The sequence below is a fragment of the Cavia porcellus genome, unplaced genomic scaffold, assembly GCF_034190915.1.
Source record: "Cavia porcellus strain 051 isolate PalLab524CR breed Dunkin Hartley unplaced genomic scaffold, mCavPor4.1 scaffold_28, whole genome shotgun sequence".
NCBI lineage: Eukaryota > Metazoa > Chordata > Mammalia > Rodentia > Caviidae > Cavia > Cavia porcellus.
The window spans coordinates 27,318,238-27,340,374 of NW_026947511.1; the positions used below are offsets into that span (position 1 = coordinate 27,318,238).

The window sequence follows — 22,137 nt, forward strand, 5'->3', positions numbered from 1 at the left end:
GGCAAATGGCAGAGGGCAATAGTTCATGGCAGTGGAAGACAACAAAACAAGAACAAAAAAGAGAGGCAACCCACCTAGGGCGAATATAGCACTCAGGCCCATAATCTCAGCATTGAACCACGAATCAACAACAAATTCTAGAAGCCTGCTCCTATGACTTTATGGGACTTGGGGGGACATCCAGACCCAAACCATAACAGGTGACTGCTTAAAAGGTTTAAGTTTCCTATTTGAGTGAGGAAAGTGTTCTAATACCATTGGAGGCGACTATGGTATAACCTTGTATTGACAGCTATATACTCTAAAGTTCCTGTAGGGTTCGGTGGCTCAGGCCAGTAATCCCAGCTTGGGAGACTGAGGTAGGAAGATTGCTTGAGTTAGAGGTCTGCCTCAAAAATTTAAAAAAAATTTAAAAGCCCTGAGTAGTGTTTCAGACACTTGAGGAGGCTGAGATGGGGATCAGGCTAAGAAGGGTGACACAGGATTGGGAGACAGACTACACAGCCAGATCCCAATGAAAAAGGAAAATCAAAAGAACTGTAGCTAAGTGAATTTTATCTTAGTTTAAGAAAAAACACTTAAACTGTCACAGGGCGGAAAGTGCTATGGCAGTATTACTGAATTAAAAAAAAAAAGAAAGAAAGAAAAATCGTAAAATGGCGGCAGCCAGGACACGTGACCAAGACTCTCTCGTCTCACACCCTGCAGGACAGACTCCCCCCCAGAGCTGGTTTAGGTGCAGCCCGCCCATTGTTAAACCAAAGTAATGCTCTGGCGCGCTGGCGTCCTCGCTGCGTAATCAATCATAGGGGCGAGCCCGTAGCAGACGTTTCGGGGGGCGCGCACGTAGACGTCAAATCGTAAGTGCCGTTCCTCAGGGAGACGGGGCGGGGCGAGCGGCGTGGAGGAAGACGGGGAAGTTCGCGCATGCGCTGAACGCTGACGGGTTTGAAATGGCTTCGGTGTTAACCGGGATCAGATTCAGGTAAAGATCTGGTTAACGTTTATTTTGAACGGTGGTCTGCCGAAGTGAGATTCTTAACATCTTGTCGGATTCGCGGAAGGGCTGGGAACTCTCGTCTTGGTGCCCCGGCGGTTTTAGGCCAGTGACGGTGGGGCTCTCGTGGGACCGGGGCGGGAGGGACGCGGTCCCTTTTGTGCTGGTCGGAGCAGGCCCCGCGCGGTCCGCCCTTCCCCCACTGCCGCCCCTTGGTCTCGGCCTGGCAGGGCTGTCGGGCGCGGTCCCTCGCTTTCGTGCCGCTGCGGCTTCGGCCGCGAGCCCGAGACGTTCAGTGGCCGTAGGTTCAAACACGGAGGCTTCTCTGTTGGGCCTGGCGCGCGCGTAACCCGCCTTGGGCGCAGCTTTTCGTGACATAGGCGATGGGTTCGGCCCAGCGAGACGCGAGGGCTCGACCTGAGCCTTCTCGGTCTCAACTCTGCTGAGGCGATTTCGCAGGGGTTCTACAAGGGGCGCCTGCTTGCTTAGCTGGCATTCGCCTTGAGAGAAGCAAGGGTACTAAGGCTCTGGGTACTTTCTTACTCGAGAAAGTAGAGATACTCGTTAGAGCGGTATTTAAAAGCGCCTTTACTGGGGGTCGCGTCCCCGTTTCCAGCATTGGCTTCAACGATTCTCTGCTCCTGCTGTCCCCAGTGCTCAAAGGAGCTGACCAGCCTCTCTTTCTTATGACTATAAGGTTGTGAACTAATTTCTGTAATCAGCTGGGTCGGTATAGCTGAGGGTCTTCGGTTTAAATGTTTTTGTTGTAAGTGCCCTAAAATTGAGGTACCCCAGTAATTCAGTTAATGTAAGATTTGTCTGTTACATTTCAAATTTCACTCTTTCTACTTTCATGATTTCCACTTTAGAAGATGTGCTGCATACTCTAAGCATTTCTTTAAGCTATCCTATTATGGTATTTGGAGTCCTGTTAAACTTTGAAACGTGAATCCTTTCTTACAGACCGCTGCTGTAGAAGACAAACAAGGGAAGGTGTTTTCCCCCTTTGCATCATGGCTCAGTTTGGAGGACAGAAGAATCCGCCATGGGCTACTCAGTTTACAGCCACTGCAGTATCACAGCCAGGTCAGACTCCAGAACAGGCAAACTGAGAATGTCCTGAAGGCGGGGATCCTATAATAATGACACATGTACATTGGATAGTATATGACATGATAAAATGTTTCAAATGACATGTCCTTTTTTTGTGAAGATGTTTTAAAAATTCACAGATCAGCCTTCAGAAAAGCTGTTTATCCAGCAGTTTGGACAGTTTGTCTTTTATTGTCTGCGGTACCAGAAAGTAAAGCTGGGGCACGCTGCCGCTGAGCTACATACCCAGCTTTTGTGTTTTTTTTTTAAGTTGAGACAGGGTCTCACTCACCAAGTTGTCCAAGCTGAATTGTAACTTGCAATCCTCTTATTTCAGCCTTCCAGAACTTTGAAATTGTGAGTCTGTGCTATGGATGCCTGATTCATTTTTATTTTTTGAGATAGGGTCTTGCTGAATTGTTCAGGTGGCCTAAATCTGTGATCCTTCTGGCTGAGCCTTCTTTGTAACTGGGGTTACAAGCATAAACACCATGCCAAGCAGCAGTTTTACAGTCTTTAGAATTCATAACTAGATTTAACTTTTAAATTTTAGTTAAGTGTGGTACAGTATCTTTATGTATGTTGCTGAGGTTACAACCTAGGACTTAAGGCAGATGTGCAGGCTGCATGGTGCTGGGTTTTGAACCTAGGGCCTGTACATTATGAGTGCTGTACCTACATTCTCAGCACTAAATTGAATATATATATATATATATATATATATATTTTTTTTTTTTTTTTTTTTTTTTTTTTTGAGATAGGGTCTCACAATGCAGTTCTGGCTGGTCCTGAACTCATTTTGTAACCCAGGCTGGCCTTAACGTGAAGTGATCCTCCTGCTTTAGCCTCTCAGGTGCTGCGATTACAGGGTTCGCCCCCACACCTGACTTCAAAAATGTTTAAAAGTACAGTGGTACCTTGGTTCATGAATGCTTGTGTTTGCAAACAGTTTGGTTTGCAAACTGCACCAAATGACTGACAAACCACAGGCATTTTTCCCTGGACAAATACAAATGTGGCCATCTTTTTCAGAATCATGGATCAAATTAAGTTTGTGATCTTGATATCACTATTTAATTACTGAGTTTTTTTTTTTTTTTTTTTGACCGGGGATTGAACCCATGACCTTGTGCTTGACAGGCAGGTGTTCATGCCACTGAGCTAAATCCCTGGCCCTGATATCACTGTATTTAAAAACTATATTCTGTGAAAAACTATATTATTATGGGTTTTATTTGTTTGGAAGTAGAAAGTTTAATTGTTAGTGTTTTGTTTTTATTTTATTTTTTTTGAGTCAGGGTCTTAATATGTATTCAGGCATGTCTTTAATTCACTATGTAGCCCTTGCTGACCTCCAACTATCAGTGATTCTCCTGCCTGGGTCTCCTGAGTGCTGGGATTCCAGACATGTGCCACCACATACAGCTAGTTGTTTAAAGTAGAAAAAAACAATTCTAAAGAGTTTAATTACTAAGTGAAGAAAAGATAAGTAGTTATAAAAGCAGTAGATGAATGTGATTATTTTCAAAATAGCAGAATGTTTTCAAAATTAAGTCAATAAAAAAATATTTAAACTCTGTTTCAGTGCATACCCATTTTTGGTACTGAGTTTTCTCAGTTTTATTAGGAATAAAATCTTTTCACCATTTAAAATTTTTAAAAAAATTTTGGGTCTTTCTTGAGACAGTCTCATTATGCAGTTCAAACTGGCCTTGAGCTTACTTTTTTTATTTTGGATATTGGGAATCAACTCAGGACTAGGTACTTGCCAGCCAGCTATATCCCCAGTACCTTGAGCTGTGCTTGAACTTCCTTTGTTTCCCAGAGTATTCTTGAACTCGCAAGGATCCTTTTTGCCTCAGTGCTAGGCTTGTACTAGGATTACAGGCTTGTGCTCTCACACTTGACATATATGATAAAGAAATTCCCAACCTACTGGATGTTTGTGTTGTTTAAAATTGGAGAATGAATTTTAGGAACAACAGAGGTTAAGAGGAAAATTTATTTATTTATTTATTTGTCTTTTTTTCTTTATCGGTACCGGGGATGGAACTCACATCTGCCTGCTTGCAAGGCAGGCGCTTATGCCGCTGAGCTAAACCCCCATCCCTCGGAGAATATATTTATTGAGAGAAAGAAAGCTTCCACCCAAGAGAGACAAAAGGGTCCCAATTGAGTTGCCTAGTACTTTTTTTTTTCATCTTTTTGAGACAGGATCTCTGTGCAGTTCAGGCTGACCTTGAGCTCACTTTGTAGTCCAGGCTGGTCTCGAACTTGAAACTATCTTTGTATCTCAGCCACTCTAATGCTGGTATTACAGGTATGTGCCATCATGCCCAGCTTGCCCACCATTTTTTTTTTTTTTTTTGTCTTTTTCCTTTTTATCAGTACAGAGGATCGAACTCAGCACTGCCTGCTTGCAAATCAGGTGCTTATGCCCCTGAGCTAAACCTCCACCCCCTTGCCCACCATTTTTTGAATCTTGTGTTTTTTAAAGACAGCCTTGCTATGTGATTCAAGTTTGTCTTAAACTCGCTGTGTACTCCAGGCAGACCTCCAACTCCAAGTGATTCTCCTGCCTTAGCCTACTGAGTACTGTGTATTGTGGGTATCCACCACTACACCTACCTTTTTTGGTTGAATTTTGGAACATCTCTCTCTTTTTTTTAATATGGTATCTAAGAGTACAACCCAGGACTTCTATAATGTTAGGCAAACACTTTATCATTGAGTTTCTTCCACAGCATGTATCTTTAACCCAATGCCTTTGTACTGAGTTATATCCTCAGCCCTTTCTTATTTTTAAAAATTTTTATTTTATTTTTAAAAAACTAGGGTAGAAATAATACATAATTTCAAAAAAAAAAAAAAAACAAATCACTAGCTGATAAATTACATATTGTCCTCTTAGAAATAGTTGTTCAAGTTACAAAAGTAAAGCATACAAAGTAGACATTTAAACAGTGAGACTGCAAACAGTTCTGTTCAACTATCCAACAAAAACTTAGTAATGTGGTTATCAGTCCTACACACTTAAACATACATGCAGTTATATCCTTTAGAGTGCTTTCTTTTCCTCTTTTTTACAATAGCAATTACACATTTAACCCTTTTTTATTTTGACACAGGGTCTTGCTAAGTCTCTCTTAAGTTGCCCAGTTGCCCTTCGGCCTTCTAGAGTGCTGCCCTTAACAGGCATGTGTGGATAGCTCTGTCTACTTTAGTTTTTAATTGAAGATGGGAGTGTCCCTAAGTTGCCCAGGCTGGGGTTGAACTCGATAATCCACTTACATCAGCCTCCTGAGCAGCTAGGTTAAGAGTGCAAACACTCTTGGTTTTTCTTTTCTCTTGCAGAATTAAAGGTTAACAGTTGTATAGTCAATTAAAAGTAATATAAAAGTTACTTTATATCATACTTATATTGGGGAGGTTTTTGATTTTTGAGGGGTCTTGTTGTGTGGTCTAGGCTGTCCTCAAACTTGAGATGATATACCTACCTCAGCATCCCAGATGTTAGGATCATCATCCTGTGCCATTTAGATTATATTTAATTTATATCCAATTGTAACACCTATTGTGTCCAGAAGCACATCCTCCTGTATTCTGTATTCCTCTGTACTAAGCATGTTTAGCTAACTTTTACTGAACAGTGTATATATTGTGGTATAACTTCATTAGTGTACCAGTATACTTTGTGTTTTTGTGGTTGTGTCTGGAACCCAGCAGAACTACATCCCAATCTCTTTTATTTTAGTTTGAAATGGGATCTTGATAAGTTGCTTAGATTTGCCTGGAACATGTGGTCCTCCTGTCTTCCGCATCCCAGGTAGCTGAAATTGCAGCCTTTTTGTGGGGGTGGCAGGAGAACTGGGTCTTAGCCTTGGACTGCCTCAGCTTTCCAAATGCCAGACCTGTATTTTAATTTTAAGATTGAGCAGAGGAGATATGAAAAGTTCATAAAGTTTGTTAAGGACAGGCAGTAGCAAATTCAGGTCTTATCTTCCCATACTTGGCAATAGTGTGGAAATGTGTGTAATGGGAATTTGTTTTTGGTGCGGGAGATTTAACTCACAGTTTCTTGTTTGCTAAGCAGGCACTTAAGCTGCTGAGCTAAACCCCCAACCCCCTATAATGGGATTTTTGAAAAGATTGTTTGCTGAATGTAATAATTACATTCATTCTGGCAAGTTGGTGTATGTACATATCTTAATTCTTTTCTCCTTCCCTTATAATGAAATTTTCTAAACATAGGTTACAGTTGTGCTCTTTGAAATTATTTATGGTATTTTGGGTTATGTCATAAATCAGAATTTCTCTAAAGTTTTGCTGAGGGCCGGGGATTTAGCTCAGTGGTGTAGCGCCTGCTTGGCAGGCTCAAGGTTGTGAATTTGATCCCCGGTACCAAAAAAAAAAAAAACCAGTTTTGCTGATAACTTTCGTAACTAGACTGTTTTTTCTAAGTTTCTTGAAAGCTTTTCTTTAATAATCATGAAATACATTATAAATGGAACTCTCTAGTTTAGAATAAGGGTGCTATCCGTACTGGGGAGCAAGGTGAGGACCTCGGGCTTGCCAGGCAGGTGCTGTGCCACTGGCTATATCCCTGGTGCTGGGTGCTTTATTTTAGACTGCTTCATGAATGTTTGATAATTTTCTTGCTGCCTTTGTTTCTTTTTTTTTTTTTTAATGGTACTGGGGTTTGAATCTATGAAGTGTCAGGGCTCCCTTTTTCTTTTCTTTTTTAATTTTCTTTTTGAGACTTTTAGTTAAGTTGCCTGGGCAGTGCTTGAACTTGCTGTGCTCTTGCTTTAGCCTCTCAGAGCACGAGGACCATAGGTGTTTACCACCATGCCTGGTTTTGCCTTTTCTTAAAGCTGTCCCCTCCCCTTGCTTTTTGAGACAGAATTTCATCATGTAGTACAGAGTAGCCTGGCCTTGAATTCACTGTGTCACCTAGGCTGGCCTCAAACTTGTGATCCTTTTTATTTATTTATTTTTAATTTTTTTTAAACTTGTGATCCTTTTGCCTCAGCCTCTTCAGTGCTGGGGTTCCAGGTGTGAACCACCACACTCGGCCTCTATAAAGCCTTTTGACTCATTTTTATCACAGTAATAGAGTAAATCCTCAGAGCCACGAAAATTCTGTCATTTTTTTTTTTTTTTAAATTTCTAAGGCCTTAGGTACATATTATTTACATCTAATCTCAGGAAAGAACATTCTTTTAAAATTATTTTCAAAATTGTATGAGGCCTACACTAGATTCTGTCCTAATTCCTTTCTTCAACCAGTGAAAAAATTGAAACCTAGGAAAGTGAACAAACAAAAAAAAAGTAAAAGAGATTTCTGTTTCATTGTACTAGGTTTTGAATCCAGGGTTTTCATACTGAGGTACATTTCCTCTTCTTTTGTTGGTTTATTTTGAGACAATCTCAAGCAATAGTTTGAGTTGCCCAGGCTGGGTTTAAAAGGGATTTAGCTCAGTGGCATAAGTGCCTGCCTTGCAAGCAGGCAGTCATGAGTTCGATCCCTGGTACTGATAAAAAAGAAAAAGACAAAAAAAAAAAAAAAAAAAAAGAGTTGCCATTTTCCTGCTTTTATCCCTGAGAGTGCTGGGATTACAGGTGTGTGCCACCACACCCAGTGTAGGTGAGCAGATTTACTTGGCAAGAAAGTAGAGGTGATTAAAGGTGGATCATATGACATTAGGAATGATATCTTCAGCTGCCTGATGAGATTGGCTAACAATTAACTGAGTTGTAGGTAGGAAACTAGCTAGAAGCACTAGTTATCCCTTCAGGGGACTTTCAGAGAGAGTAAGATCTATTATGTTTTTTTTGTTTTGTTTTTTGTCTTTTTCCTGTTTGGAAAGAGCCATATGTATAAACTAGACCCAGCAGTATACATCTATAAAATCCCAGCAAATTTGGAACCTGAGGCAGGCAGACAGTAAATTTTAGGCCAGCCTAGGCAACTTAACAAAAGCTTTTTTCAGAATAAAAAAATTTGCCACTTGCCATTAAATCTTTTTTTTTTTTTTTTGTCTTTTTCATTTTTATCGGTACCGGGGATCGAACTCACGACCGCCTGCTTGCAAGGCAGGTGCTTATGCCACTGAGCTAAATCCCCAGCCCCTTGCCATTAAATCTTGAACAGTCTCTAGCCTCCCTAAAAAAAAAAAAAAAAAAAAAAAAAGATCTGGCAGTGTAGCAGAGAGTACTTCCTGAGTTCAGTCTTTTACCACTAAAGGGAAAAAAATAGCTGGGCATGGTGGCACATGCTTGTACTTAGGGCGTTGAAGCAGAAGGATCATAAATTTAAGTATCTCCTAAACAACTTTGCAAAACCATGTCTCAAAAAAAGAGGTGGTAAGGCTGGAGATTTAGCTCAGCAGTATAAGCACCTGCCTGGCAAGTGCACAGTCCTGAGTTTGATCTTGGTACAAAAAAAAAAAGGATGGTGGTGGGACTGTAGCTAAGTGCAAAGGCTTTGAGTTCAGTCCCCTTTGCTTAAGGGAAAAAAAGAAAAAACACTGTATAATACTAATTTAATTTAAGATTTGCCTTTTCCTTACAAAATACCATCGGCTAATAAATAGAATGTTCTGCCAGACGGTGCAGTGTATGTCTAGGGGGCCAAGGTGGGAGGATGGCCTGAACTATATAGCATGACTGTGTCTCATGAAGCCAAAAAATGGGTGTGTGAGGAGGTTCAGACGGATACAGCTAAGTGTTAGTCTTAGAGCTCATACTCATGAGTGACTATGGGTTCATTCCCCAGTACCAAAGGGAAAAAAATATTTTGTGATAGGTTCTATGTCTGTATTGTCTAGTACAGGACCTCCCACCCTTTTTGGGAATTGAAGTCTGCACTTTTGCACTGAGCTACATTTCATGCTAAATTGTTCAGGCTGGGCTGGAATTTGAGACATTTCTACCTCAGCTCCTCAAAGTGCTGAGATTATAGGCATGGGCTACCACATTGTTTGTTTGTTTATTTGTTATTTATTTAGTTTTTTGAGATAGGGTCTGTAGTTCAGGTTGGCCTTGAACTCTTACGTATCCCAGGCTAGCCTTGAACTTGATGTGATCCTCCTGCTTCTGCCTCCCCAGGGCTGGGATTACAGGCGTGCATACCGTGTCAAGCTTTATTGTTTATTTTTGAGTTAGTGTCTAAGTCAATAAGTTGCTGGTTCTGGTTTCAAATTTGTGATCTGCCTCAGTTTTTGAATTACAGGTGTGCATCGTACCTGCTTATTGTCATTTTATTTTTTTCCCCATACTGGGAAACCTGAACTCATGGCCACTGCACTGAAACCACAAGTGTGTCCCACCTCACCTGTCCCAAATTTTATAATTCTTGTCTCCAAAGTACATGTGTTTAAAAATCTTTTCTAGTAGAAAGTTTTAAGGGTTTGTCACTTCCAGCAGCACTGTCTTTAATGAGTTTATGTACTTACCTTTTCAGTTTTTCAGCACTGGCAATGGAATGTAGGACTTGGTGCATGTTAAACAAGTTCTAACACTAAGCTACATTCTTAGCCCAAAACAAGAACATTCCAGACTAGTAAAATAAGCTAATTTGGTCGCGCGCGCGCGCGCGCGTGTGTGTGTGTGTGTGTGTGTGTGTGTGTGTGTCTCTTTTTGAGACAGGGCTTCACAATGTAGTTCAGGCAGTCCTTAAACTCGCTGTGTATTCCAGACAGCAATCTTCCACCCAGGTACTGGCATTGCAGGTGTAGGTCACCACTTCCATCTGAAAATAAGCTTATTTATTTTCTACTTTTGTTCCTAAAAATACTTAATAAGAGTATTGTGGTCTCTTAGTCTAGATAAGTTAGGTTGGATTTGCGTCAAATTTAATTTTATAGAAGTTTGAAGTTTGTTGTTTTTTTTTTTTTTTTTTTGGAGACTGGGTTTTGTTATGCAGTTCAGGCTGGCCTTGAACTCACTTGGTAGCCCAGGCTGGCCCTCGTGGACTCAAAACAATCCTGCCCTAACCTCCTGAGTGCTGGAATTACGGACATGCACCACCACACCTGGCCTATGGAATAGTGTTACTGTCTATAGCTTAAACATTTTACTATAAAGACATTGGGATTTGGAGGGATGGAAAATCAGCTAAATTTAAACAAGCATTGCTGGACTTGTTCTTTGAGTTCTTAAATAAATCATGACAACAATGGTGCTTAATTAAGCACTCAAAATGTTTCTGAAGAGATGAAAGTAATCTTCATATTTCTTCTGTTTTTAATCTCATTTTAGCTGCACTGGGTGTTCAGCAGCCATCCCTTCTTGGAGCATCTCCTACTCTTTACACACAGCAAACTGCATTGGCAGCAGCAGGCCTTACTACACAGACGCCAGCAAACTATCCGTTAACACAAACAGCGGCTTTGCAGCAGCAGGCCGCAGCTGCAGCAGCTGCATTGCAACAGGTGAATTCCTAAGGTTTTTTTTTTTTTTTTTTTTTTTTTAATTAAAATTGATGTGTGTTTTCAGTACATAATGACTATATATATTGTGAGGAGTTGCTACATGTACCTGACACATGAATTTACATACAGGTTTAATTTGAAACATAGAAGGCTGTAAAATCTACCTGAATAGTTAGGGTTGCAGTTTCCATTTTTTAAAGAATAAATAGTAGTGGAGTTTGTTGTGTTTGTGTGTGTGTGTGTGTGTGTGTGTGAGTGATGTTAAAATTACAGTGTGTATGCCCAGCACATAGATATATTTTTTCTAATTCTTAAAAGTAGACAGTTCTTACAGATTATTTGAATTAAGTTCAGTTCTTGATGATTCCAAATATAAGTAATCATTTTATTTTAGATGAAGTGTCTTTTCAGTGTAATTTTGATTGTTTTTATATATCACTATTTTGAGATTGAATAAAGCTGACATCTGTATTTTTCTTTGCATAATGTGTTTATTTAATCTTTCAGCAATATTCACAACCTCAGCAGGCCTTGTATAGTGTGCAGCAACAGGTTAGTTTATATTTTTCATGCTAAAAACTGATTTTGTTTGTGTGCATTGTTTTGTTTTGTTTCGTTACTTTTGAGGCAGGATCTCAACCATGTAACCCAGGCTGGCCTCAATCTCTCCCACTTGGGATTACGTACAGTGGGCCACCATGCCTGGCTATAAACTGATTTTAAAATAGCCGTTTGTTCCAAAATTCAACTGATGGCTAGTGTTATTCCTACTAGCTACCATAAACCATAGTGCATGATTTTAAAAAAATATTTTGGAGGGAATAGAGAATAAGAGAAGAGAAAAAGAAATACCCATAAGAGAGAGACTGTGATAAATGACAAACCCAAATTCCTGAGTCTTGGACTAGCTGCTAGAATTTTCACATACTGTATCTCTAAGAAAGCCTGCTGAGAGTAATCTGGAGAAAAACATTCTGAGTCTTTGGATCTTTACCTATATACTGCTAAGCTAAATTTCATGTAAAAGTGAAATCATCTTTTCCCACTTGAAGCCAAGTCTTTACACAGGCCACTTGCTTTCAGGCTTTACTTTTTAGTAGAATGTCTTCCTTTGTCCTATTTTAATTATGTGTAAAAACTCAGTATAGAAAATAATAGAGTAGAGCTGGGGGTTTAGCTCAGCGGCGGAAGCGCCTGCCTTGCAAGCAGGCAGGCGTGAGTTCGATCCCTGGTACCGATAAAAACAAAAAAGACCAAAAAAAAGAAAAGAAAATAATAGAGTAGAGGGCTGAGGATTTAGCTCAGCGGCATAAGCGCCTGCCTTGCAAGCAGGCAGTTGTGAGTTCGATCTCCAGTACCGATAAAAACAAAGAAGAAAAGAAAAGAAAATAATAGAATAGAACTGTTAAAAAAGAGGAGGAAGCCTCCCTTTGAGTTTATTACCCTATTCTTGAGGCACATTTGAACAATTTGAAAATTCCTGACTTACATTAAAAGCATGTTTCTTAGCTGTGTTTGCCTTAGATTTAACCTCTAGCCATTCTCTTAAGATCCTTTTTCTATGAGATAGGAAGCAAGAACATCCTAAAGATAAGATTGACTAAGAAAGGAGAGTTTGCTCTGTTAAAATTTAGATAGATTCTAGCCAAAGCACCTATTTCAGGCTTGTCTGTGGCTAGCAAATACTGTTTAATCTGCCTTCATAAAAAGTTTTAAGAGCTCCATATAGTGGTACTTTGCTATAATCACAGTAATGTGGCAGGCTGAAGGAAGATTGCAAATTTCAGGCCAGCCTGGGGAACATAGCAAGACTATTTCGAAGTAAAAATATTTAGCAACAAAAGTTAAAATCTATTAAACAAAGAAACGGGCTATGAGAGCTGGTAGGTTGGTGCATTCCTATAATCTCAGCAGTTGGCAGGCTGAAGGAGGAGGATGGCCTCAAGTTTGAGGCCATCGTGAGCTACTTATTGAATTCAGGACCACCTTGAATTCTATAGAGAGATCCTGTTTCAAAAAGACAAAAGCAAACAAGCAGACCAAAACCCCAGGAAGTGGGCTGTAAACCTGTCATCCCAGTACTCAGGAAGCAGGAGGATATTTGTGATTTCAAGAACAGCTTGAGGGAGTGTCTGGGGATTTAGTTCAGTGGCACAACACCTGTCTGTCAAGCACAAGGTCCTGAGTTCGATTTCCAGTACCAAAAAGAAAAAAAAAGGCTACGTTAAAAACCATACTGGGCTATATGATATGAGACTCTGTCTCAAATAATTAAAAAGTTAAATGAGGGGCTGTGGTTGTTGCTCAGTGTTAGACCATTTTCGTAGCTTACAGGAGGCCTAGTGCTCACTTTCCCACATCACACAAAATAGAAGAGACTGATTTAAAAACACACAGCATGTCAGGACAGGAAGACAGTACAAAAGAGAGGGACCAGAAACTGGACCTGACGGCAGTATGGAGGAGCATGAGGCTTAAATACTGTGGGGCTTCAGAACTCTTTCATTATCTCTGAAGATTATAGTATCTCACTGAGCAATTTAAGATAATTGCTTAAATTTTCTGAAAACGGGCAAGAGATCTAAAATTCACTGTCTTTTTATAGGAATTTTTGGTTCTGTTTTCTTGTTGGTCTTGGAAATTAAACTTATAGCCTCCATACTGAGGCAGATCTCTCTAATCCCTCACGCTGACCCCTTTTTGGTTGACTTGCCCAGGCTGTGTTTAGTTTTGTTATCCTCCTGCTTCAGCCACCTTACAGTGTTGTTGTTAACAGACATGTGCTGTCATACCTGACTTCAGCTGTGTTTACTTTAAAATACCCTCAGGAGGCTGAGGCAGGAGGATTGTTGAGGGCTCAAGAATAGCCTGGGCTACAAAGTGAGCTCAAGGCTAGCCTGAACTGCATAGTGCGACCCTGTCTCAAAAAGACCAAAACAAACAGACAAACAATATCCTCAGAGCACTGAGGATATGGCTTGGTGTAGGGTACTTGCCTATTGTGAGTGGCTTTGGGTTCACTCTCCAGTCCTAGAAAAAAATCACTCAGACTCACTTTTGTTGTTTTTGTTTTTTGGTACCAGGGATTGAATTTATCACCTCATACTTGCCAGACAGACACTGTGCTGCTGAGCTAAGTCCCCAGCCCTTTCAGACTCACTTTTTAAAAATAATTTTTTAGTAAATGTTTGCAGTGCATAATGATTGCATTCATCACGGGGAATTTGTGCATGTACACAATCTTTTTATTTTCCTTTTCCTTTCTCCCACCTCCATTTCTAGATTGCATTCTGATTTGCAAAAAGATCCATTTCTTGTTGTCTCAAAATTTTATTTTGCTCTTTATTTATACTTTGGGTTTCCCATGTGAGAGACCATGTAATATTTAAAATGGTGTATCTGATTTATTTCATTTAACATTTTGATCTCAAGGTGTATCCATTTTCATACAAATGATTCAGGTTAATCCCTAGTGGCGTTTTAGTACTTCCTTGTGTGTAAGTACCAGATTTTCTTTATCCATTCATCTATGGATGAACATATAGACAAGGTCTAAGATCTAGGTTTTTTTTTTTTTTTTTTTTTCTCTTTGAGACAGATCTCCCTATGCAGTTCAAGCTAGCCTTGAGCTCACTTTGTAGCCCAGCTGGTCTTGAACTCGAAATGATCCTCTTGCCTCAGCCTTTAGAGTGTTGGGATTGCAGGAGTGCGACACCATGCCCGGCTTTTATATAAATTGTCCTGCTATAAACTATGTATGTGTGTGTCCTTGTAATAAAGTCCTTTAATCTTTTAGGACGATACCTAGAAGGGGAATAGCTGGATTAAATGAAATTTCTACTTTTAGTCATTTGATGAATCACCATACAGATTTCTGTAGTACTACTTTACATTCCCTCCAACAATACAGAAGGTTTCCTTTTTCCCCATACTCTTAGCAGTGTCTGTTATTACTTGGTTTCTTCATGGTGGCTGTTTTTTCTGGAGTAAGGTATAGACTCACTGCACCATAGGAAAATGTTACTACTAAAATATTAAAGAAAAGTAGTTTTTGTTTGCATTTTGTATTACTGAGGCTTAAGGCAAGAGCCTTCATACTGAACCTGTATGCTAGGCCCTTTTTTCTTTTCTTTCTTTCTTTTTTTTTTTTTTGGTGTCAGAAATTGAACACGGGACCTTGCACTTGCCAGGCAGGCACTGCGTCCCTGAGCTATATTCTTGGCCCTCCTTTTTTTTTTTGTCACCTTTACTTTTAAATTAGTATTGAGACAAGGTCACATTGTTACCCAAGCTAGGTTCAAATGGAGAGCCTCCTGTCTTAACCTGCCAGAATATTAGAATTACGGGTGTGCACTACCATGCCCAACTACAAAATTTTTTTATTTTTATTTTTTTATTTTTGAGACAGTCTCACTGTGCAGTTCAGGCTGATCTTGAGCTCACTTTGTAGCCCATGCTGGTCTAGAATTTGCAGTGATCCTTTTGCCTCAACCTCTTGAGTGCTGGGATTACAGGCAGCCATCATGCCCAAGGGGAAAAAAATTTCTTTTTGTTTTTTGTCTTTTTCATTTTTACCAGTACCGGGCATCGAACTCACGACCTGCCTGCTTGCAAGGCAGGTGCTTATGCCGCTGAGCTAAATCCCCAGCCCCCAGGCAGGTACTTATGCCATTGAGCTAAATCCCCAGCCAGAAAATTAGTACTTTGTTAAGATTTAGCCTCTAATGCTGATGACTAGAGGTGGTACACATGTATAATCCCAGCACTGAGAAGGCAGAGGCAGAAGGATCACAGCAAATTCAAGGCCCGCCTAGATTACATAATGAGACCTTGTCTTAAAAAAGGATTCAACCTAAAAAAAAAAAAGATTTAATGTTCAATATACAGTGACATTAGCTCAGTATTTTAGTTTGAACTTTATATATGAATTCTGTCATCCTCACTTATGTCAAGATTATTTACCAAATTTCTAAGCCCCTCCCCAGTGTTCCTTTTCTGTTAAATGTGTTACTGTTGCCAAACAAATGATATCACAGTATATGGTTCCTCACAGTGAGCACTCCTATGGTAAATCTGACCAGTAACGAGAAATTTTCATTTTAGACATTTATATGAATTGGATATCCAGTGCTATTTCTATCTGTATAGTTGGCATATTGATGATATAAATGAAACTGTTTTAGTAGTGTAGTAATTAACTCATTATGAAAGTAGAATTTTTTTTTTTTTTTTTGGTCTTTTTCCTTTTTATCGGTACCAGGGATCTAACTCACGTCTGCCTGCTTGCAAGGCAGGCGCTTAGGCCGTTAAGCTAAATCCCCTGCCCCAAAAGTAGAAATCTAAGCGCCTGCCTTGCAAGCAGGCAGTCGTGAGGTTGGTCCCTGGTACCGATTTAAAAAAAAAAAAAAAGAAAGAAAAGAAAGAAAGTAGAAATCTCCCATAGAGAATTGTGGGGTGTTTTTGTGTGTTACTTCTTTGAACAAGAAAAACTAATCTTAGCTGAATGTGATGGCGTGCATCTATAATCCTAGCCATGAGGACACTAAGGCAGGAAGATCATCACAAATTCAAGGCCAGCGTGGGTTACCTAATAGTTTAAGACCAGTCTGAAATATATGTTGAGATTCTGTCTCAGACAGACAAAGCAATCCCATTTCTAAGCCAGGTAAGGTATCACACACCTGTGATCCCAGCATTGACAGAGGCTAAGGCAAGAAGCAAGCCCTAGAATATGTAGAGAGTTCAAGCTCAGCTTGGACTACACAACAAAACCCCTGATATGGTGGCACATGCCTGTAATCCCAGATACTTCAGAGCATGAGGTAGAAAAATTGTGACTTCAAGACCAACCTGGACAACTTAGTAATAATATTCCAGCTCAAAAAAAAAAAGAAAAAATTGAATTTCATTTAAAAAGTATAGCTAGGTGATTATTATTGAATGAGTTACTTATGTACCATATCATCTGGTGTAAGGTACCTACTATTTGTATGTTACCTTACACCAAATGATGTGTTACGTTTCATCTTTTTCTTAAAAAGAAGATAATGTTTAATAGGAATTTTCTTTATGGAGCATCTGGAGCAGCAACTGATTGATCCTTTTGTATATTTTTCTTCTTTCTTTTTTTTTTTTTTTTTTTTTTGTGCCTATTTTCAGTTACAGCAACCCCAGCAGACCCTTTTAACACAGGTTAGTATGGCCTTACATTATTTCTCTTAGATGTCTAAATGAAAAAGTTTTATTTGTAGGGTTTTTTTTTGTGTTTTTTTAGCATATTTACTCTGAATTTTTTCTGTTCCACTATAATTAACATGTAGTATAATTAGAAATCTTCTTTATGGAATTTTGTGTGTTTTTTTCTTTTTTTTGGTGGATGTTATTTCTTATTCTAGCAAGTGGTCTGTGCTTTTAAGGGTAAGGCAGGCTGCCAGGGTTAAGAACTTAGTGAGTACCTGCCTCGAACATAGCTGGGGCTGTAGCTCAATACAAAGCCCTAGGTTCAATTTCCAGTAATAACTCCCCCCAAAATACAGTATTCGTAATAATTCAGCAGTGTATTGCTAAATCAAAATGGAAAATGCATCAGTTTCTATATTTTGATTGCAGTTCTATAGTTTAAATTTTATTTTAAATTTAATGCAAGAGTTCAGTGGCAAAATACCTTCCTGACAAGCACATGGTTCTGAATTTAATTCCCAGTACCAAAAATAAACAAGCTAACTAAACTTAATACAGACATTTTCTTTACATTAGATGGGGTTGGTGGGGTACTAGGCATTGAGCCTGGGACTTTTCTCATGCTAGCTAGGTAAGCGCTCTACTACTGAGCTATATTACTAGCTCTCTCTATAGCCAGTATTTAGGAAATTTTTTAAACTCTTTTTCTTTTTCCAGTGTAATCTTTTTTTTTTTGTTTGTTTCTATTGGTACCAGGGATCGAACTCACGACTGCCTGCTTGTAAGGCAGGCGCTTATGCCTCTGAGCTGTATCCCCAGCCCCCTCCAGTGTAATCTCAGCAGGGGAAGTTACTTGCATTGTTAATTGCATCCTTAATTTAATTCTTAAAGTTTTTTTTTTGTTTGTTTGTTTTTTTGGTACTAGGGATTGAACTCATGACCTCATACTTGCCAGGCAGGCCCTTAAGCCGCTAGCTAAATCCCTAGGCCAATTTTTCAAGGATATTGAGAAGTTTTGGTTTGCCAAAAAAAAACAAAACAACAAAGAAGTTTTGATTTGATTTGGTTTGGTTTTTGGCCTTTGTATTGTGCTGGGATCAATCTCAGGGCCTCATGCGTGGTACACAAGTGCTGTACCACTGAGCTACATTTGCAGCCCACATTTAAAAGTTAAGAGTTTTTGGGTCTTTGGACCCCATAGGTAGAGCACATGTTTAACATGTGTAAAAGTAAGGCTTTGGATTTAGTCTTTACCACTACACATAAAACATTTTAACCTTTTGGTGTTTAAGAGTCATCTGAGTGTTTCTGTTTCATACTTTTTCTTTACAACCCTTTAAAAAAAGATGCCTCCTTTTATGTTTTTTGGTCTTTGGATATGGTGGTACATGCCCATATTCCTAGCACTGTGGGAGGCTGAGGGGTCCAACCTGGGCAGTTTAGCAATTTAGTGAGATTCTGTCTTGAAACAAGCAAAAAAAAAGGATTGATGATGTGTCTCCATTTCAAGGCTCTGAGTTCAGTCTCCAGTATCTAGATAGTATGTATGTAAAAAGTATTTTTTTCTTTATTGTGGTACTAAGGATCAAGCCAGGACCTTGAACATGCTTGGAAGGAGCTCTAATACTGAGCTACACTCCCAACCCTCTTTATTTATTTGTTTGTTTGTTTGTGTGAGACAGGTCTTGCTGTGTTATTGAGGCTTGAATTCATTATACATCCCAGGTTGGCCTCAAATTTGGGGTAATACTACTACCTTAGCTTCCTGAATGCTGGGATTACAGTCCTATGCCACCACTCTGTACTAAATTTTAAAATATTTATGGTGGGGTTTTGTTATGACTGGCCTGGAAATTGCAGCCTTCCTCAGCCTTACCCTTCCAAATAGCTGTCATTATACTTGACCAGAAAAATCCATTCTTTTCTCATTAAGTGTACAATAACAAGCTGTTCGCTGGATTTTACCCATGGGTCATAATTTATTGACCTGTAGAAATGAAATTCTGAGGCTGGGGATTTAGCTCAGTGGCATAAGTGCCTGCCTGGCAAACATGAGATTGAGTTCGAACCCTGGCAACATTCTGCAGCTGTTAAAAGGAATGGAGAAAAGGGAAGTAGAACTTTTTTTTTTTTTTTTAAAGTATTGGAGTTATTAAATCCAGGTTTTAGCTGGACATGTTGGTACATGTCTATAATCCCAGCCATTGGGAGGCTGAGGCAAAAGTATCAGTATGAGTTAAAGGCCAGCATAAACTATATATATATAGTGAGTCCTTGTGGGGTTTTTTGTCTTTTTTTAAAGACAGAACATTGTTAAGACAATTAAGGCTGATCTTGAACTCTAGATTCTGCCTCACGCTCCTCAGTGCAGGGATTCTAGGCATGGGCTACCATATCCTACAAGGAGTACCTGTTTTAAAAAAGAAAAACTGGGGCCCCACAAATGTTGTGCTTCCCTGATTGTACTATTTAGCTGCACTGCCACCCTTAGAATTGTCATGTATATACGGGGTATCTCAGAAACATGAGTGGAGTAGAAGAAAATCTATGTTGCTGTGTATATTACAGGCTTCCATTTACTTGTGAGAGAATAGGAGGAGGTCTGTTTTTATCTGTATGTGTACATATTTAAATAGAATATTTCCAGGAAGCCCTGTGATAAAATATTATGTGATTTTTTTTCTCATAGACAGGTGCTGAGTAGCTGATGAACAAGAATAAGTAGCTTTGTTTAACTTTTCTTGTAAATAAATAAATAATTTATTTTTTGGTACCAAGCATGAAACTTAGGCTTTCACACTTCACAGGCAGGTGCTGTACCACTGAGCTATATCCCCAGCCCATTAAGTTATTTTTTAAAAATAAAGTGCACATCCATTGAAAAACCTTACAGTAGAACTCAAATCCAGCCTAGCATTCACTCCCATAAACCAAGCATTAAGGGAGGCTAAAATTTGATTGTAAATTTCAGGTGAGCCTAGACAAATTTAGCAAGATATTGTTTCAATAAAAACTAAATAAAAATTAAAAACTACCAGCCCTACAACTCAGTCATAGAGTGGTCCTGGATTCAATCTCCAGTACTTTAGATAAATAAATGAATAAATAAGTAAACCTACAGATGAAATATGTTGAAAATAACAGAATTTTTCATACTGTATTGTTACTTTCAAGATGTACATAAGTATTTTATATATGCTATAAAATGTAACACTTTGAGATAAATCAATTTTTAATTATCAGACAATTTCAAATCATTAATTTGATGTTGATTTTTTCCAATAGCCAGCTGTTGCACTCCCTACAAGTCTTAGTCTGTCTACTCCACAGCCTGCAGCACAGATAACTGTATCCTATCCAACACCAAGATCCAGTCAGCAACAGACCCAACCTCAGAAACAACGCGTTTTCACAGGAGTTGTTACAAAGCTACATGATACCTTCGGATTTGTGGATGAAGATGTATTCTTTCAGCTTAGGTAAACTTTATTAGCTGTTGGCAGATGGTTTCTTGAATTTAGTGTAAAGGACTTGCTTCCTCATGGCAAAGATTATAGTTTTTTGTTTTGTTTTGGTACTTGGGATCAAATTCATAACCTCATGTTTGCCAGGCAAGCACTTGAGTCACTGAGCTAAAACTCTGGCCTATCTTGATTGTTGAACAAAGTACTTATGGTCAGTTCTTTGTAAATGTTTTATGGGAGTTAGATGGCATGTCTAATGAGATTCATGAACAGACTAGGGATACATGCCTTTTAAAATCTAATCTTTTGTTTGACATCTCTGATAATAGTCTGCATTTTTAATTGAAAAATTAGTAGGATCATATGATTAATAGACTTAACATTCACAATAGTACTTCTTTTTTTAAGCCAATCAAATTTAGCAGTGGGGGGGCACAATAGTACTTTGATAAGTTTGTTATAGGAAACGCAATTTCTTCAGAAATTTCAGGGTATTTTATTTCATATATATATATATATATATATATATATATATTTTTTTTTTTTTTTTTTTTTTAGTGTTTTGCTTTTTAAACAAGACCTCACTTGTATCTTAGTCAGGTCTCAATGTCACTATGTAGCTGGGTATGGTGGCACTTACCTGTTAATTCCCGCAGTTGGAAGGCTGAGGCAGGAGGATTGCTGCAAGTTCGAGGCCCATATTAAAAAAAAAAAAATTAAGCATATAGCCCAGACATGCCTTGAACTCTTTATCTTTTTTTTTTTTTTTTTGTATTTTTACCGGTACCAGGGATCGAACTCATGACCACAGGCTTGCAAGGCAGGCGCTTATGCCGCTGAGCTAAATCCCAGGCCCCTATCTTATATTTTTAAATATAATTTTATTTTAAAGAGAATAAAACCAAGTAAAACAGAATAAAACCCATCAAAACAAAACAGTGAAAGTGATACATGACTCAAACACAAGATAAAAGGAAATTAGGAATGGCTACAATAATGCCTCTTGTTATCTTCAAAATTGCTGCCGATACTATCACATTATAATAAGATCAAATGACAGAATAAAACCAATCAAAACAACATTAAATAAAACAAAACAATAAACTGGAACAAAACAACAGAATAATGTTGAATTTCAAAAACAAGATAGAAATCCCTCATAATTGCTATATTGTACATTATTATCCTCTAAATAGATGATCAGACTTCCAGCTTTAGGCCTGTGAAGTCAGTCAAACAATATAAGCATTAAGTTGTTTTGTACCTCAGTTGCTATTAGCTCAGCCTGATTTCCCCTAAATCAGCTGTTTGCTTATGGGAAAAGGGTGGTTCTTTACTTCCAGCCCGCTTGCCAACTGTCTAACAAGAAGGGCAGATTGGCTTCTTGTTTGTCCCTGACTGCATGGCTGCTGCTGTCTCACAGGAAGGGTGAATTGGTTTCTCTTGATCCTCTTGCTACAGCCTCCCAAGTGCTGACATACTTTCAGTGTATTTCTGGTGAACTTCTAAGCTTAAGAATTATGTTTGGGAAATACCATACAAGATATTTCTAGAACTTCAGTTTCCAGATTTCTATTTTTTTCTCCATCTTTTTTTGTGAAAGCTTAAAACAAATTTAACTCTTGAGTTATAAATCAGAAAGTTTTTTTATACAATAGAGCATAATACTATGAGAACATAAAATAATAATTGCTTTTGGCTTCAGATCCTGTGTTTGCTTGGGTATGATGTAAAGTACTATAATCACAGCCTCTGAGGAGACCGAGGCAGGAGGGTCATAAGATCAAAGCTAGGCTAATCAGTTTAGCAGTACCCTGTCTCAAAAAGGGCTGGCCGCGAGCAATAACACTTGGCATGTAAAGCTGTGAGATACTATGCAACGAGAAGAAAAAAGTTGTTCGTATGCAAGGGTTTACATGATCAATTCCAAATGAGTTTAGAACTATTTACTATTTATGTTTTAATTTAT

General features: G+C 38.8%; 1 protein-coding gene across 2 annotated transcripts in view; it reads left to right on the forward strand.

Moving 5' to 3' along the window:
- The first annotated feature begins 856 nt into the window (after window positions 1-856).
- Ccar1 (cell division cycle and apoptosis regulator 1) overlaps window positions 857-22,137 on the forward strand; it is a 52,391-nt gene continuing 31,110 nt past the window's right edge. Inside the window, exons 1-6 of one of the 2 annotated variants that reach the window (XM_003473655.5) lie at window positions 857-985; window positions 1,961-2,083; window positions 10,352-10,524; window positions 11,032-11,076; window positions 16,684-16,716; window positions 19,990-20,183. In XM_003473655.5, the coding sequence (XP_003473703.1) occupies window positions 2,011-2,083; window positions 10,352-10,524; window positions 11,032-11,076; window positions 16,684-16,716; window positions 19,990-20,183 (518 nt within the window). In that variant the 5' untranslated portion in view covers window positions 857-985; window positions 1,961-2,010. The remainder of the gene's footprint in view (window positions 986-1,960; window positions 2,084-10,351; window positions 10,525-11,031; window positions 11,077-16,683; window positions 16,717-19,989; window positions 20,184-22,137) is intronic. The other variant, XM_013156849.3, reaches the window with a different exon arrangement.